This window comes from Triplophysa dalaica, chromosome 2 (genome assembly GCF_015846415.1).
Source record: "Triplophysa dalaica isolate WHDGS20190420 chromosome 2, ASM1584641v1, whole genome shotgun sequence".
In the NCBI taxonomy this organism is placed as follows: Eukaryota; Metazoa; Chordata; class Actinopteri; order Cypriniformes; family Nemacheilidae; genus Triplophysa; species Triplophysa dalaica.
In genome coordinates, this window is record NC_079543.1 from 272379 (window position 1) to 289709 (window position 17331).

The 17331-nt window shown below is 42.7% G+C and overlaps 1 protein-coding gene across 1 annotated transcript in view; it reads left to right on the forward strand.

Annotated features, from left to right (window-relative positions):
* LOC130435436 (uncharacterized) overlaps positions 1-10294 on the forward strand; it is an 86279-nt gene extending 75985 nt beyond the window's left edge. Inside the window, exons 154-179 of the mRNA XM_056766086.1 lie at positions 105-319; positions 406-491; positions 639-766; positions 853-978; positions 1775-1968; positions 2058-2149; positions 2282-2412; positions 2494-2621; positions 2751-2871; positions 2943-3155; positions 3301-3471; positions 3549-3686; positions 3845-3894; positions 3977-4109; positions 4188-4270; positions 4348-4474; positions 5255-5445; positions 6167-6257; positions 6341-6476; positions 6567-6748; positions 6822-6977; positions 8790-8923; positions 9015-9148; positions 9246-9340; positions 9432-9684; positions 9811-10294. Of these exons, the coding sequence (XP_056622064.1) occupies positions 105-319; positions 406-491; positions 639-766; positions 853-978; positions 1775-1968; positions 2058-2149; positions 2282-2412; positions 2494-2621; positions 2751-2871; positions 2943-3155; positions 3301-3471; positions 3549-3686; positions 3845-3894; positions 3977-4109; positions 4188-4270; positions 4348-4474; positions 5255-5445; positions 6167-6257; positions 6341-6476; positions 6567-6748; positions 6822-6977; positions 8790-8923; positions 9015-9148; positions 9246-9340; positions 9432-9684; positions 9811-9893 (3591 nt within the window). The 3' untranslated portion in view covers positions 9894-10294. The remainder of the gene's footprint in view (positions 1-104; positions 320-405; positions 492-638; positions 767-852; positions 979-1774; positions 1969-2057; positions 2150-2281; positions 2413-2493; positions 2622-2750; positions 2872-2942; positions 3156-3300; positions 3472-3548; positions 3687-3844; positions 3895-3976; positions 4110-4187; positions 4271-4347; positions 4475-5254; positions 5446-6166; positions 6258-6340; positions 6477-6566; positions 6749-6821; positions 6978-8789; positions 8924-9014; positions 9149-9245; positions 9341-9431; positions 9685-9810) is intronic.
* The last annotated feature ends 7037 nt before the right edge of the window (positions 10295-17331 follow it).

Below are 17331 nucleotides of genomic sequence, written 5' to 3' on the forward strand. Positions count from 1 at the left end.
TATGTTGCAACTGTAGTAGCTGGATATTATTTCTTCATGTGTTTGCAAATGATCATTTTCTGCTTTGCTTTGTGTGGTCCAGTGATGTGTTGTCTTGTGTGCAGAAGAATGAGCAGAACTACTCACAGGAGGTGAAACAAGCATTTCTTCAGGTTGGGTTAGACAGAGCTGACCTGTCCTCCCCGTCTCTCACTGATTCAGAGGTGTTGATATGGCTGACAGTTCGACTGAGACCATTGCTCTCCGTTCTGACCTCAGCAAACGTTAACATGTACTTTGACATCATCAGAAGTCGAAGCTGCAGCTGTGTTCAGGAGGCGTAAGAGATTCACTTTCAGCTCTGTGTTTTTACTGGTGTGAGAGAGCGTTTCTTCAAACTCACGCTGTGTTTCATTGTGTAAACAGAGTGAACGTTCTGGACGCCCAGAGATCAAATCTGAATGAAGACATAAAGCGTCAGATATATGACAACATCCAACTGTCACTTAAAGGTAAACATGCTCAATTACACACACACACACACACACACACACACACACACACACACACACACATACAAACACAACCACCTTCTCCTGAATACAGTGAAAGTTTGTGGAATAGATTTCAACATTGTAAACACATGTTTATTGCTGTAGACGCACCGCCTCTACGCTGTTACGACGGCAGGAGTTTCTACGTCTTCCTCAAGAATACCTTCCTTCACTTTGGATTTCCAGACGTGAATGGTTTTCTTTCCCTCATCCCCGTGGGAAGACGGTATCAGGTACTGCAGCCATATTTCCAGCCGTTGTGTTCCTCCTCCTAGTCCTCCTGTCCTCAGCGCCGTTCTGATGGCTTCTCTTTCCGCAGGTGTTAAGTTCTGTCTCCACGGTGGAGCTGAGGGAGTTTCTGAACTCAACCCCAACTCTCATAAACGGATCTGGACTCTGTGATCTGCTCCAGCAGTACAACCAGACCACACTTTACATGGAGACGGTAAGACTCAGTGTGGTCCGTCCAGGGCCTACGTATGTTATTGTTTAGGAATCACAGATGTACTGATGGTTCTTAAAGCGATGAATCAGTCTGGAAATCATTTTCACAATCTTTGAACACACGATCAGATGAATCTGAGTTTTAGTACTTGTGTTCTCCACTAGATGTTGCCATGTCTGTTATATTCATTCAAATGCTGGGCATTGCTTAATTAAACACAGCGGTATGAGAGCATTTTAAAAATCACAATCACAGCCTCTAACATACTGTTGACAATAGCAAAGTTATACGCATTTCAAGTCAAGTCTTTCAATGTTACGCTTCTCTTTCTGAGACTTTGAATGGAAACACCACACACAACTGCTGCTTATTTGAATTTCGCTCAAGAAAAAGATAGTTATGTTGTGTAAAGAATCTGTTGAAAGTTTAACAGTGTGTAGACATGTAAGTGTAAGTAATACATGACATATGTCAGCAGTCCAACCCACAAAAGATCACAAGAGAAAACACTCCTGTATTCTCTCCAGTAGCCATATTACGTGGAGATGGTGGTCTAGCTGGTTAAACACTGAACTGGTAAATCAACGGTTGCTGGTTCGATCCCAGCAGCCACCACCAGTGTGTCCTTGAGCAAGACACTTTACTCCACGTTGCTCCAGGGGGATTGTCCCTGTAATAAGTGCACTGTGAGTCGCTTTGGATAAAAGCGTCTGCCAAATGACTAAAAAACCTTCAGTCACTGATTGGGACGTCACATTAAAGAGTCCTTTTCTTTATCATCTTTTGTGTCCCGCAGGAGCCAGTGGGGTCGGAGGTTTTAGGCCGGCAGGTGTTGTCCTGCGTGTGGTCTCAGGTTCTGAGGGTGGAGAACCGTTCGGAGGTGGATCAGTGGTTTGATCAGCGACTTGTTCGCTACCTGCCCTTCCTCACCGCGCAGTTCATCTTCCCGACGCAGTTCAGTGGTGCCAGCTGTCTGTCCTACACAAAACTGTACGCATGCGACCATACTTCCACCTAGTGTGCTTACAAACCACAATAATATGAATGTCTGGCTTAATGCTACGTGTGTGTGTGCTCAGTGTTTCTGTTCTAGGAAACAACTTTAATTTCAACAGCACAGATTTCACCCCTGCGGACGTTTACAGCTCAATAAAGAACTATCTGACAAACGGTAAAGATTAAAATACTGAATGACATTAGAAACATGTATGGTGAGCCAGTTTTCAGGCTCAATAATTCTGTACTGACTGGGACGTTTGAACCGCAGAAAAGTTGAGCTAACATTGTGTGTGTTTGTGTACAGGCGGCTCTCCGCGGTGCTTCGACCCTTCAGATCCTCAGCTGAACTCCACAAACTGGTTTGTCCGCTCCATCGGCACCTTCGTCAGCTATCTCACCCTCACTGACCTCAACTCCTTTGTGTCGTCTAACCAGGTAGCAGACGTTCACCTTAGAAGAGTCCATTTGAATATCTCCATTAGTAACGCTCTTCTGTCTGCTTCGTTCATTCTCTAGATCGGAGTGTTCTTAGAAAACCAGGAGAACCTTCAGCTGTTCAACAGGACGGCAGAGATCAAACAGGACATCATAGAGTACTACACCACCCAATTGTACACAATGAGCCCATACTTCAATCCCATCAAGTAAGAAATGAATACAGAAGCATATTGGTCAAAAGGCTATCAAGACAAAAAACGTGAATGAAAAAAGTGAAGAATCCTTATAATACAAGAGGTATTAACACGTGGTTGGTGTTTCATGTGTGTGCGCAGGCTGCCCAAACGCTTCTTGTGCGATGTCCCTTCAAGCGCCTTTGAGAATCTAGGAGAGAGAGACTCTATGACACTCATACAGAGCATCAACATGGTCTGCAACGGAAGTGAAAATCTGGAGGTATTGAACAAATCTATTCATGAATCCATCTGTTACAGTGCAGTACTGACTCATGGCCCATCATGTTTCAGATCACAGCGGCTCTCACCGCCAATCTGCCGTCCATCACATCGGCCTCCATCCAGTTGCTCGGCAGTCAGAGCGTCGGCCTGAGCGAGGCTCAGATCATCTCCGCCCCTCCTCAAGCCATCAAATCTGCGCTGCCGACTCTAAGCACCGTCACCGGCTGGAATCAGGGTCAAGCTAATGCCATCGTGCAAACTCTTACCGAGTCTGGATTTTCAGTGAGTCTCCTTCCAAACACTCTGCGTTCGACACAATACATGCAGACAAAAGAGAAAATGGAAGTCTGAGAGGGTTTGGGGTTAAGTGACATCATACCCTTGTGTTCTTGACAACTTCATCCAATGCTTCGTGAATGTTTTTCAGATCAGCTCGGGTTCCTCGCTGCTGTCTCTTGGGACGCTGGTCAAAGGTGTTCAGTCGGACGTCATCTCCAGCATTTCATCAGCCGAGCTTCTGACCGTATCCACCAATCCCACGTTCATCACAAACATCATCGCGGCGCCGTCCATCGTGCAGGACGTTTACGTCATGAAGGTACGAGGGAGCGTCGAAACCGCCGGACGGACTCATTTGTCTTGGACTCCTTTAATAAAGCATGTTCTCCTCCCCAGCTTGTGTCCATCGATGAAACGAAAGTTGTTCAGAACGTTCCGGATATGTTGGCCAGCTCGATCCCAAGAGTATTTTTAGTGTCTCAAAGTTCGGTGAATCTCACGCTCATCAACAAGAAGCACTGGACACACGATCAGGTGCGATGTTGTCTTTTGTTTGGTATGCCTTTGATGACGACAGCGCACGTTAATGTGAAATTCATCTAGTAAATTTCATTGTAAAAGAATTGATCATACATCCAGACAGTTGTGTTTGTTTGTGTGTCAGGATTCAATTCTCTTTGTTTGCGGCTTAGGCGGTGATGCTGTTTGGTTCTGTGGCTGAAGTCAGTGAGAATACAGAGGAGTAAGTTATTCTGAGGTTGTGTTTGTGGTTTGGTTGTGTGTGGAGTAGTGTGTGATGTGTTTGTGTGTGTCGCCCTCTGTAGGCTGTCGGAGTCTCTGCTGCAGGGTTTCACCTGCACTTCAGCGCAGACCCTGAGCGAGCAGAAGGTGAAGCAGCTGGTAAAAGCGTGCAGACATCGACCTGGACGTCAGAAGATTCAGCTGAGAGAGAGTCAGGTACACGCGCGCTTCAAACATCAGAGCGTTCTTTTATCTTCAGGGTTTTCTGTAACTCTTTATTGCTATGGCCTGTAGTTGACGTGCATGTATAATCACCTGAAAAAGGAGGTGTCACCGACCTTCACAGATCTGCCGCCGGACATGCTGCTGTACTATAGGTGAGTCACACACACACACATTTTAACACGATCTTACACGTTTGTTTCTTCACCTGTGTGTTGTGTTTGTACGTCAGTTATGAGAAGGTGGAGAAGACAAACTGCAGGTCATTCTTTCGCGCTATGGGCAAGGCAGACTTCACTATTCCCTCCAGCATCCTCAACAAAAAGACAACTCTCTTCAACAACGCACGCAGTTGTCTGGTCAGTAACATTCACACACACGCACTTCATAGACACCTGGGCTGGATTCACAGAACATTCTTGAGAAGAAAATTAAAAAAGTTAGGAATGTTACATATTCCTGAAAAAACCTTTTTAAGACTCAAGATTGATCTAAGGAAAAAATGAAGAAGAATCCAAATTCTCGAAACAAACAATAGTGGTGGTAAATATCATCTTAAAATGAAGACTCACAGTTGTCTTAAATCTCAAAAGATAAGATGTTTATCACATGTATTTGATTGTATCACATGTGACGTGTATTGTTTTGAGCCAGAATCATAAGTCATCATCACGTTTACTTGAGGAATATTTATTTCGATGTAATAATGATAAGGTCTCGGATAAAGTGACTGGAAACGGAGAGGGTCACAAGTGTTATGACGTGGTAACACAACTTTTTAAATATGTATTCTAATACGTATATAACACTTGCTAACATATTAGCTTACATATGCTAATACAGTATATGTATATATGCTATATAAGTATGTGATGTGCTTGTTGTTACATACATAAAGTTTATAGATAAACATCTAGAGTTACCACATGAGCAAGCGAGTGTAGTCATATAATTTTATTCTTAAGACAAAAATGAAGATGTTTTTAGGAAAATATTTGAGAAGGTTTTAAGAAATGTTTGAAAATTGCTCTCACGAACATTCTAGCCAACTTCCTATAATTGAACTTAATAACCAGACGGAAGAACAGTTTTGTGAATCCGGCCCCAGGTGATGATGTGTGTGTGTGTGTGTGTTGTAGGATATATCAGGTCAGAGTCTGAGCGGAGAGCATGTGGAGCTTCTGGGTAACCTGACCTGCACGCTGGAGCCCGAGTACATCCAGAACTCTCATCCAATCATCATCGAGAGTTTGAAGACCTGCAGCGATCTGTCAGACGCTCAGATCAGTGCTGTGGAAACACTGCTGCTCTTTGGAAACACAACATACGGGTGAGGAACACTACAATCAAAATGACATGTGTAGATCTCTATAGGCGTCCATAAACGGCCTGCCAGAAGAATTGCTTGAAATCATGATTTAAACATCATTCATTAAAGACTATATCATATTAATGTTACTTCTTGTATATTTACCCAACGTAAGTATATTAGATTAGATAAGATTAGATTCAACTTTATTGTCATTACACATATACAAGTACAGTGTAATGAAATGTAGTTTAGGTCTAACCAGAAGTGCAATTAACAAGTGCAGGATATACAGTGTGAATAAATACAGAATACAATATTAGGAAAATACTATACAATGGGCATGTACTATAAAATACTTTACAGAGGGAATGTTCTATGACAATATGACAGTCGGTATGTACTATGGACAATATATACAGAAGGGAATATACTGTGAACATTAATGTACAGGTGGTTATGAACAGATAACAATATAGACTATACAATAGTGCAAGTGACTTAAGTGTGCATTAATAATAGACATTGGGTAATAAAGTTATTAAAGGTACGGTGCAGTATAAATGAAGTTATTAAGGTTACAGTGCAGTAGATGAGTTAGTGCAGTTATTGAAGTTAATATGATGTTGTTGTTAGATAAGGCACTGCAAAGATCCACATGAGAAAAGAGCTTCATTGTGATCCGTGTTGTGCTTGACGTGTCATGAGAAGTAGATGAATGTGACGAGTGTTTTGATTTCAGAGAGTCATCTTCATGGGATCAGCAGACGCTGGATCATCTGGGGGTTCTGCCTCTGTACTTCAGCGATTCATTCTGGAGGCGTTTCAGTGCGGTATGAACATCTCTTCTCATGTCTGACCCTCTTCTCTTCCTTCATTCTGTGACGTGTCTATTGTGTGTGTGTGTATGTTCTAGACTGTGAAGAGGAGATATCTGAAGGTCTTCATGCCACTGCTGAAGGACAGAAACACTGAGAAACACAAACTGAAGAAACTCTTCAAGAATTGTAACGCTGAGCTAGAGACTCGGAGCCGAATGATACGTTCTGCAGGTAGGAACAGATCGGCTGGTTCTAGATGAATAAAGAATGTGATGGTGCGTTGTTTGTTTGATTCTTTGTGTTATTGTGTGTTGATGGAAGACTGCTCTTTGGGTAACGTCACCGAGGCCATCATTGCTGACGCCTCCTTCCCATTCGGCTACACCGCCGCTCAGTTTGACGCGTGTCTTGACTTCACAATCCTCAAAAGTAACCTGGCCGCCGTCACCGACAAAGTTGATGACAGTGACTTCCAAAGAATCATCCTGAACAAACTCAAGCAGGTGATTGTACGTGACGCTGTGTGTTGTGACTCAAGGCTGTTGTATGTGTGTAACTGTAATGTGTGTGTTTCAGGTGTACCCTGAGGGTCTGGACGACAGCGTGCTGACGGTTCTAGCGGCTGTCTCCCGTCAGGCCACGGTGGATGAAATCAGATCGTGGAACATCACCAAGATCGACACCCTGACCGCTCTGATGGACCGAAGATACGGAGAATGGGACAGAGAGAAGGTGTGTCTGTGTGTGTGTGTGTGTGTGTGTGTGTCTGTGTGTGTCTGTGTGTGTCTGTGTGTGTGTGTGTGTGTGTGTGTGTGTGTGTGTCTGTGTGTGTGTGTGTGTGTGTGTGTGTGTGTGTGTGTGTCTGTGTGCGCGCTTGCATGTGACAGATTTTAAGCCTCTTTTGGTGTAAAACCACTTTTTAATGTGTGCCTTGTTTTTGGGATTACGCTCTTGTGCTAGTTTGCTCTGTTTAGTAATCTGGCCCTAAATTTTACGAACGATTTGAAAAATGAAGTTTGGTTTGTCTCCTTATATGATTCACCCTGATTCACAGGGGTGAAATCAAAAATCTCTGTACAGTTGTGGGCAAAAGTATTGACATTAAGTGTTTTGAAAAGTTTTCTGTTTCTATTATTGTAGATGATTTTGCCAGTGTGTTTCTGTGGTATACAGGATATCTTAAGTTTTAAAGGCTTTTATCAGCAAAACAGTCAATATGAACAGTGTTGAGCCTAGTCTTTCATAACCTCTGTGATCCATAACCTCTGTGTGATTCATAACCTCTGTGTGATTCATAACCTCTGTGTGATTCATAACCTCTGTGTGATTAATATCCTCTGTGTGATTCATAACCTCTGTGTGATTCATAACCTCTGTGTGATTCATAACCTCTGTGTGATTCATAACCTCTGTGTGATTCATAACCTCTGTGTGATTCATAACCCTTTGTGTGATTCATAACCTCTGTATCGGTGATTCATAACCTCTGTGTGATTCATAACCCTTTGTGTGATTCATAACCTCTGTGTGATTCATAACCTCTGTGATTGATTCATAACCTCTGTGATTGATTCATAACCTCTGTGATTGATGCATAACCTCTGTGTGATGCATAACCTCTGTGTGATTCATAACATGTGTGATTCGTAACCTCTGTGATTGATTCATAACCTCTGTGTGATTCATAACCTCTGTGATTGATTCATAAATCATACTCTGTGATTGATTCATAACCTCTGTGCTGATCATAACCTCTGTGTGATTCATAACCTCTGTGTGATTCATAACCTCTGCTTATTCATAACAGTGTGATTAATATCCTCTGTGTGATTCATAACCTCTGTGTGATTCATAACCTCTGTGTGATTCATAACCTCTGTGATTCATAACCTCTGTGTGATTCATAACCCTTTGTGTGATTCATAACCTCTGTGTGATTCATAACCTCTGTGATTGATTCATAACCTCTGTGATTGATTCATAACCTCTGTTTGATTCATAACCTCTGTGATTGATTCATAACCTCTGTGTGATGCATAACATGTGTGATTCGTAACCTCTGTGTGATTCGTAACCTCTGTGTGATTCATAACCTCTGTGATTGATTCATAACATCTGTGATTGATTCATAACCTCTGGGATTGATTCATAACCTCTGTGATTGATTCATAACCTCTGTGATTCATTACCTCTGTGATTGATTGATCTGTGATTGGCACGCTGGATATCAGCTTCTGGGCTTAATCCTGATTGATGCTGAACATACTAGCGCTCTAAGGTGATCACAATTTGTGGGCTTCTGTTCGTACACTCACTTTTTGAGGATCGACCGCATGTCCTCTGTATGGGACCGACTCTGAGGAGTTGTTTTTTTTTGCAATGATTTAAAATGCATGAGATCAATCTGCATAGAATCTTTAAACACCAAAACAGCTTCATCATCACAACATTTATGTCACTTCTCATTCTTTCGGCCAGGACTGGCTGTTTTATAATTGCATATGTAATTGGTTTGTGTGTTGATTTTTTTGTGGTGTTTTGTAGAGTAAAGAGGTGATATTGAGATATCTGAGTGTGGACAGTCATACGTTAGGCACCAATGAACTGAACGCCGTTCTGTCAAACATCTGCACACTGGACGTGTCCACACTTCAGAGCATTACTGCAGACAGCCTGAGGTACCACACACACACAACACAATATCACTTCACTCCTCACTCATGAACTCTCATTCATTCAATCGCTTCTTTCTCTTCTCTACGTGTGCAGGAACGCCAATGTTCCGGATCTTTCCTCGTGTACATTTGAGCAGAAATCAGTTGTGTACACCACAGCGAGATCTTCCTTCAGCACTAAACGGGTCAACCAGCCTGCGTACTCGCACCTCATCAGCCCTTTCCTGGGTAACACACACACCTCAACATTACACACACCTCTCCATATACTCACGCACACAACTGTTGTCGCATGTGCATTATTGCTGTGTTTTTGTTTGTGTAGGTGGAGCTTCAGCTCAGGACATTAAAGCTCTGGCGTCTGAAAACATCACCATTGACATCAACACCTTCAGGAGCCTAGCCATACCCGTCGTCAAGGTTACATACAGACAGATTCCTCTTCATGTACCTCAGAATGAGTGCCTGTCATTTGACTTCATGATGTGTGTGTTTGTGTGTGTTTGTGTAGAGTCTGAATGTGGCTGATGCGAGAGCTCTGATGGGCGTGGCCGTAGCTGATCTGAAGCTGTTTGAAAACGACAGCGTGGTTCAGGCGTGGATCACCTCACAGCGTCAGTCTCAGTTAGATGTGCTGAATCTGAACCTGCAGGGCGGCCTGGCCGACTCGCCAACAACCAAACCCATCAGCTTCAAACCCACCAACAGCCCACCCGACGGCATCACACAGTCCACGAGTCAATCATCGTCAAGCACGCCGCACGGTGAGACACACCCACTGACTTTGATGCGCTAAAACACCACAACCGATGACAATTACTGCCTGCTAACAAACATCATGAAGAATATAAAGGATATAATGAAGAGTATTCAAACCCTCTGTTTTTCAGGTTCTGCCTCAGCGCTGAAGGTCACGTCGGGAGTTTGGTTCATCGCGTCCTGCGTCTGGTTTCTGAATTCATGTGATACATAATCAATATCACAAATCCATCAGTTCAATGTCACAAGTTCAGATCTGAAACCAAGCGTGTCATTATCAATCACCACTAATATCAATGTCAGACAATGTTACAGATCAAACATCCGAACAGTAATAATCTCGATTCATTTTAGAAATCACAAAATTCCAAATATAATAAAGCTGATGGCAGTGATATTCTTTATCATCAGCTCAGAATGAAGTCTTATTTATGGGTGGTTATTTTAAACTGAATTAATTTAAGAAATAAAGATAAGAATCGTCTAATTGTTTACATTTGTTTGAAGAAATTTAAGTAAATCACACTTGTTAGATCAATAAATTATTTATGTATTCACTATTATTTTTGTTTTTAGTCATTTACATCAAATAAAGTAATAAGCAGCTATTAATAACTGAAGACTCTTTTTTTGTTTGTGCGAGAGAGAGAGTGTGGAAGATAAAAGAAATAATCCTAAAAGAAAACCCAGAGATGCTGTTGTCAGACTATACTGGAGCAGAAGAGAACAGAGTTCGCTGTAACCTGCTGTTCTTCACCGAACACCCTTCAGTCTGGCACACAGTCCTCTCATCTAACATGACGTGCTGCAGAAGAGGAGGAATCAGTAAAGGTAGACAGCTCACACTGGAGGGAGAAAATGACTTCAAGATTATTGTAAATCTGTATCACAATGGGACAGTCATGGTTCAGGGACCAGTGTCCAGTCTAGAGGAATTTCAAAGGAACTTCAAAAACTTGAAAATGGAGGTTCAAAAAATAAAGATCATGAAGTGAAGAACATCACACCAGATGAGACGTGCACCACAGCAGACAACAACACTGATCAAAGATCATATTCTGCTCCAACATACAGAGACATCAGCACTCCAACCTCACCTAAAATAAAGATCCTGAGAGACAACCTGTCAGAACTGGGGCAGGACTACTGTCTGTTTAAAGAGGAAACCAGCAACAGTCTTCACCAACTCCAGAGTCTGATCAACCATCCCAACACACAACACATGAAACAACTACACACCACTGTCAGACAGCTGGAGGAGGACAATGAGGAGCTGCGACAGGAGCTGAGGAGAGTGAGACAGGAGCTGGTCACAAGAGAACAAAACTACATTATCATCATGAGAGACAGACGGACGAGATTATGAGACAGTTACACACACTCATACAACACAACAAACACAACACTTCATCCACTGAGAACACAGCACAACATCAGCCTGAAGTCAACACACTAACACAGAGCATCTCTTCTGCTGAGGAGACACAACATCTGCAAGACATCGTCCCATCAACACAGAGCACATCTACTGAGAGGAACAGCACAAACACAACACAGCATGGACAGAACATCGGCACACAAAGAAAGAGCATCTCTTCTGCTACAATCACACAAACATTTAATTCACAAGACAACAGGAGGAAGAAGAGCAGCGTCAGACAGAGCAATCCACTGACAACAACATCACCCAACAGCACCAACAGAGAAGAGATGAGAAAAGAGAACATCGTCATCCTGTGTGACTCCAACGGTCATCACCTCCATCAGAGACGACTGTTTCCAGGAACGAAGAAGTTTGGTGTCCCACCTCCCAGTCTGCACTGAATCTACTGAGAGAACATGTGCTGGTTGCACCAACACACATCATACTCCACACTGGAACCAACAACCTCACCGGAAGAAGAACAGACGTCACCAAAGCTCTGTCAGATGTACTGAGAACAGCCTGCAGGATGAAGCGCTTTGGGTGTGACTTGTGTGTCTTGTGAAAAGAGCTATACAAATAAGATTCCCTTATCCCTCATAAAAATCGTACTCATCATGAATGAAGTGTAACACCACACACACAGGATGCAGACTGGTAGTGTACCTTGTTCTTTGAAAGTCTGTCATGACCCTCCTCCTGCTTCTCACCCTCCAGGTGCTTATATTTGGAAGCCCCTCCCTTTTTATTGTCAATCTTGAGAGACAGAGAGAGACAGACTGACTTTTAGCCCAACTCTTATTAACTTAAGTTACACCACCTTGCACATACATCTTGTCAACAAAGCACATAAAATCATCATAGATGACACAATAACAAACCTAAACACATGCCTACACATTAAGTAACAAGAGAGGGGGGGAGATCACTTTAAAGTAAAGCACCAATTGGTGCAGTCAGTTACCTTTTCTTTGAAGCCTTCCCAGTCTGCCCCTGCTGCTCACTGTACTTTGATTTGGGGATGTGAGGACGTTTTGTTTGCCCTTGTGTGTCCTCCTTCTCCATCTCGATTGCACACAGTTTAAATTGGAGAGTTTTTTCAAATTCTGTTGCAATAAAATTCAAATGTTACTGTAAACGTCTGTCTAATCATGTTTAACAGTAACTACATAACGTCAGCTAAAGTTAGGGTGTAACATACTTGCCACGTCAAAAATTCTGGCTCGGTGCACCAGCCAGGGTTTGCGGCCTTTTCGCCATTCCACCAGCTTCTCGGTTTTTATCAGTCCTTTCAAGAAAGTCTTTAAATAAAATATTTGTGACACAGTCGAGGGCCAAAATATTATAGGCCCCTCTATCCTCACCCTCATTCCATTCAAGTAAGACATAGCGGATGTTGATATCGCCATTTTTTCTCCCAGCCAGTATCTTTCGCCGCATGCGGATGACGTCACAAACTAGAAAACATAGCATTTTGCATCGCATTTGTTGGATGTAACGGTGAATGTGTGGATGTGTATGAGCTGTAATGTGAATCTGGAAGTGACTTGAAATTGGAAAAAAGGCTTGATTAACAAAATAAAAAACGGCAAACCATTTTGTTGTACATTTCCTTCCTTTCCGTTATCTTTATTCATGAAAGAATTGACCTTAAATGTTTCAGGAAAACGTGTAGACCTAGCTTTCCATCTCCTCTCTCTTATTTTCCATAGTTAAATTCCATAACATGCCAATTGCATGTGATACCAATTTCACATGTTCGCACATACATACGTGTTTCACATTTTTTTTTTTTATTAGTTATTGCCTTGATTTTTGAAAATATGAGCTAGGCATCATGCATGACAGTTGCGAAAGTGAGATATGAGCTACAAAATCACCAGATCCTGCCATGAGCTATTTAAGAGACGTATCTTGTATGTACATATAGGGCTTCTAGGTGGATATAAAGAAGCAATACAGGAGACCTATATGGCCTGTATGCATATATGCACCTCTATTTTGCCTATATGTGGCATATATACGCATATATGTGCATGTATGTACTATGTCACATATATTAAAAACTTATATCAAAACCTATATTAAAACATATAGGTTTATATATGTTTTAATTTTTTTTTTTCGTGTGGGACAGCTACAAAATCACCAGATCCTGCCATGAGCTATATAGGAGACATATGTTGTATGTACATATAGGGCTTATATGTGGATATGAAGAAGCAATACAGGAGACCTATATAGCCTGTATATGCACCTCAATTTTGCCTATATGTGGCATATATATGAGTATATATGTGCATATATACTGCATATAGGTTTCATATATGTGCATATCCTCATATAGGTTATTTCCATGTGGGCTTATGTGAAAGTTGGACGGGATTCTTGAGGAATAATTGTGTGGTTTAAAGAACAACTACAGCATTACATTCAGCCTGTTAAACAAGGGAAAACACATATCTGGCTAAAAATGAAAAGAGAACTCATGTGTTCAGATGAGGACACATACATGTGTGCCGCATACATCCCTCCACACGAGTCTCCATATTATGATGAAGACATTTTCCCAACATTACAGTCGGAGATCATTCAGTTCCAGTCTTTAGTATCAGTTCTGTTAATGGGGGACTTCAATGCAAGAACTGGGAAAGAACTGGACATCATTAGTTCTACTGGAGATAAATATATCAAGATTTCAAATGTACAGCCAAACAAAGTTAAGACTAAACCCCGTCAGAACTATGATGACACTATAAACAAAAATGGCAAACAAGTCATACAGATGTGCAAAAGTCTGGGTCTATATATAGTTAATGGGCGAACAAAAGGTGATTCTATGGGTCAGTTTACATACAGCTCACGTCTGGGCAGCAGCACCGTTGACTATGTCATCACAGATTTACAGCAAAACAAGATCAATTATTTCACAGTCATGCCACAGTTACCTTTATCAGACCACTGCCACATAGTCATTAGTTTAAAAAAATCCCTCCATCCTTTACCAGCTTCACATCACAAACACCAACTGTTTCCTCTGCCGAGAAGATTTTACTGGAGGAGATCCAGTCGTGAACAATATGAAGCAGAGCTCAGCAACACTCAATCTGAAAACATGATAGAAACATTTCTTCTCTCCATGTTTAAAGAAGATGAGAAAAGTGTCAATCTGGCAACAAAACAATTACATCATATTTTTTGGAATGTGGCCAACAAATCTTTGAACATAATCAAATTGAACCATGGTAAGAAAGAGATAGACAAAGATGACAGGTTTGATAAAGAATGTCAAATGTCTAGAAGAGAACTACGAATGTTATCAAATAAAAAACACAGAGATCCTTCAGACCATCAGACACGTGCTCTTTATCAACAAACCCTTAAAACATACAAGTCACTGTTAAAGTGAAGAAAAGTTGAACATATGACAACTAAGTTTAACATGATTGAAGAAGCAGTAAACCAAAATTCATTTAGGGACTTTTGGAATCATTTAAATAAGTCTAAAAAAGAAAAACACATTCCCATCGATGATCCACATATTTGGACCGAACATTTTGGTAACCTTTACACACAAAATGATCCAAACCCCTCCCAAGAACACCTGACCTCCCAACTACATGAACTAGAACACACTATCAAAGACCAAATGAACCAATTAGACAGTCCTATTTCATTAAATGAATTGACAGAAAAAATAAAATCTCTGAAAAATAAAAAATCTTGTGGCCCAGACGGAATAAAAAATGAGATGTTGAAATATAGCAGCCCTAAATTAAGAGATGCCATTCTCCAATTATTTAATTTGATGTTGCGATCAGGACACTTTCCTGACGAATGGAAAGAAAGTCAAATAACACCAATCTTCAAAAAAGGGGACAAATGTGACCCTGATAACTGCAGAGGTATCACTGTAAGCAGTAACCACGGCAAACTATTCTGCTCCATTATTAATGAGCGATTAGTGCAGTTTCTCCATGACAACAAAATTCTAAATAACTGTCAAATTGGATTTTTGCCCAAACAAAGGACCACTGATCATATATACACATTACATGCACTTATAAAGAAACATGTTCATCAAACAAAACAAGGAAAAATATTTGGTTGTTTTATAGATTTTAAAAAGGCCTTTGATTCGGTTTGGCACAACGGGCTCTTTCTAAAACTCATCCAGAGTGGAATAGGGGGAAAAGTTTATGATGTAATTAAGAACATGTATAAGGACAACAAGTGTTTCATCAAAATCAACAACGAAAGAACTGACTATTTTAGACAGACTAAAGGAGTTCGCCAAGGATGTTCTCTAAGCTCGACTTTATTCAATATTCATATCAGATATCTTATCTTCACTCCCTAATGCAGACATATGTACCCGCCAGATCCCTACGCTCTGCAAACGAACAGCGTCTTGTGGTGCCATCCCATAAAGGTAATCAATCTCTCTCGCGCACCTTCTCCGGATCTGTTCCACCTATGTGGAATGATCTGCCCGCTGCTACAAGATCTGCAGATTCTGTGTCCATCTTTAAGAAACACCTGAAAACACATCTCTTCTGTCAACATCTGACTGATCAGTTCTGACTCTATTTTCTTCTGTACTCTTAAAAAAAAAAGGCCAATGAAATTTGGCGAATGAAATTTGCATGTCGGGCTCCGCCCCCGGATATCCGGTATAAAATGAAGCCGGCGTGCATCATTCACTTACCTCTTGTTCTGAAGAGCCTGGGAGCCTCTCACGACTGCAGCAGAATACGATACGTGTTTGTGGCATAAGGGACACAATGTTTCGTTCCCTCTATCAGGGAACTGAGGTTACATACGTAACCAAGACGTTCCCTTTCTGTCAGTCTCTCGACGTTGTGTCGAGAATGACAGATGGGGTTGCCTATGGAAAACGCCACAACGCTGTATCGCGTCACAATCTCTAGCGAAGCGACGGTAACAAGCCTGGGCGTGTCAGCTCGTTGCTTTCGCAAAACTGTAACCTTCCAGTGTGGTGCTCGGGGGGTTCCAAAGCTTTCTTGGAGAAAGATGGGTACAGCCCTGACCGGTAACCTTTCACGGACGGGGCCTTAGCTCTCTACAGGCGAGAGGCCGTCCGGCTCGGGTTTACACCAGGTGAGCGCAACTCTTAATCAGAGAAGCGCTGCAGAGGCCACCTCCTACCCGTGGGGAGGAATATGGTGGATATAGGTATGGTCTCGTCCTTGGAGGGGAACGCATGGAACGTGCAGACTGGGTAGTTAACCGCGGGGTGGAGGTCCACCCGGGGAAGTTCATGCGTTACCAGGAGTGGCAACCATTCTCATGAGGATACATCAGACGGAACAGCCCACGGAGGGGGTGTTACAGACGTCCGGTAGCACTAGGTCCGGTTAGAGCTATCTGTGATAGCTCACATGGTATCCCGGCCTAAGGGTGAAGGCTGCTCTGCCCAGCAAGCCCCCAGGGTATGCTCGTTTAGTGATGGATGGAATACCTGTTCTTAACCAGTATTTGGGTAAGAAGGGAGGTTGGTGAGATACCTATTCTTAGCCATATGTTTGGGTAAGAAGAGAGGTAGATAGCACACTGACCCAACCTAGTGGAGGGTGGAAAAGTGCTTTCGCAGGCATACGCCCCCCCGGATGCCAGTCCTACATGTCGCCAAGTAGGACGTGGGCTGACACCGGGTTTACGCGCAGGTTGTTAACCCTTGCGAAGGTGTTTGGGCGCAGCCCAACCCACAACTCAACAGATGTCTGCTAGGGAGGCGCTTCTGGCCTGCCCAGGAGGTGGCTATATCCCATGCGGAGTGAGCCCTCACTGCCAATGGGCATGGGAGATTCTGAGATTGGAATGCCGTCGTAACGGCATCCACGACCCAGTGCGCCAGCCTCGGCTTGGAGACAGCCTTCCCCTTCTGGTGTCCTCCAATACAGACACCGAGCTGATCAGAGCTTTTTGAGCTCTGCGTGCGGTCCGGGTAGAGGCGCAATGCGCTGGATACAACACGAATCGGGATGGGTCTTCCTCCCCGATGGGGAGCGCCTGCAAGTTCACCACCTCGCCCCGGAAGGGAGTAGTGGGAACTTTTTGGGCACGCATCCGGGCCTGGGTCTCAAGGTAACGTGAGAGTTTCCAGGGCCGAATTCAAGGCAATCCGGGGACATGGAGGATGCTCAGGGGTCCTCTACCCTCTTGAAGGAAGTGAGCGCCATCAGGAGGGCCGTCTTACTCGGGTGAG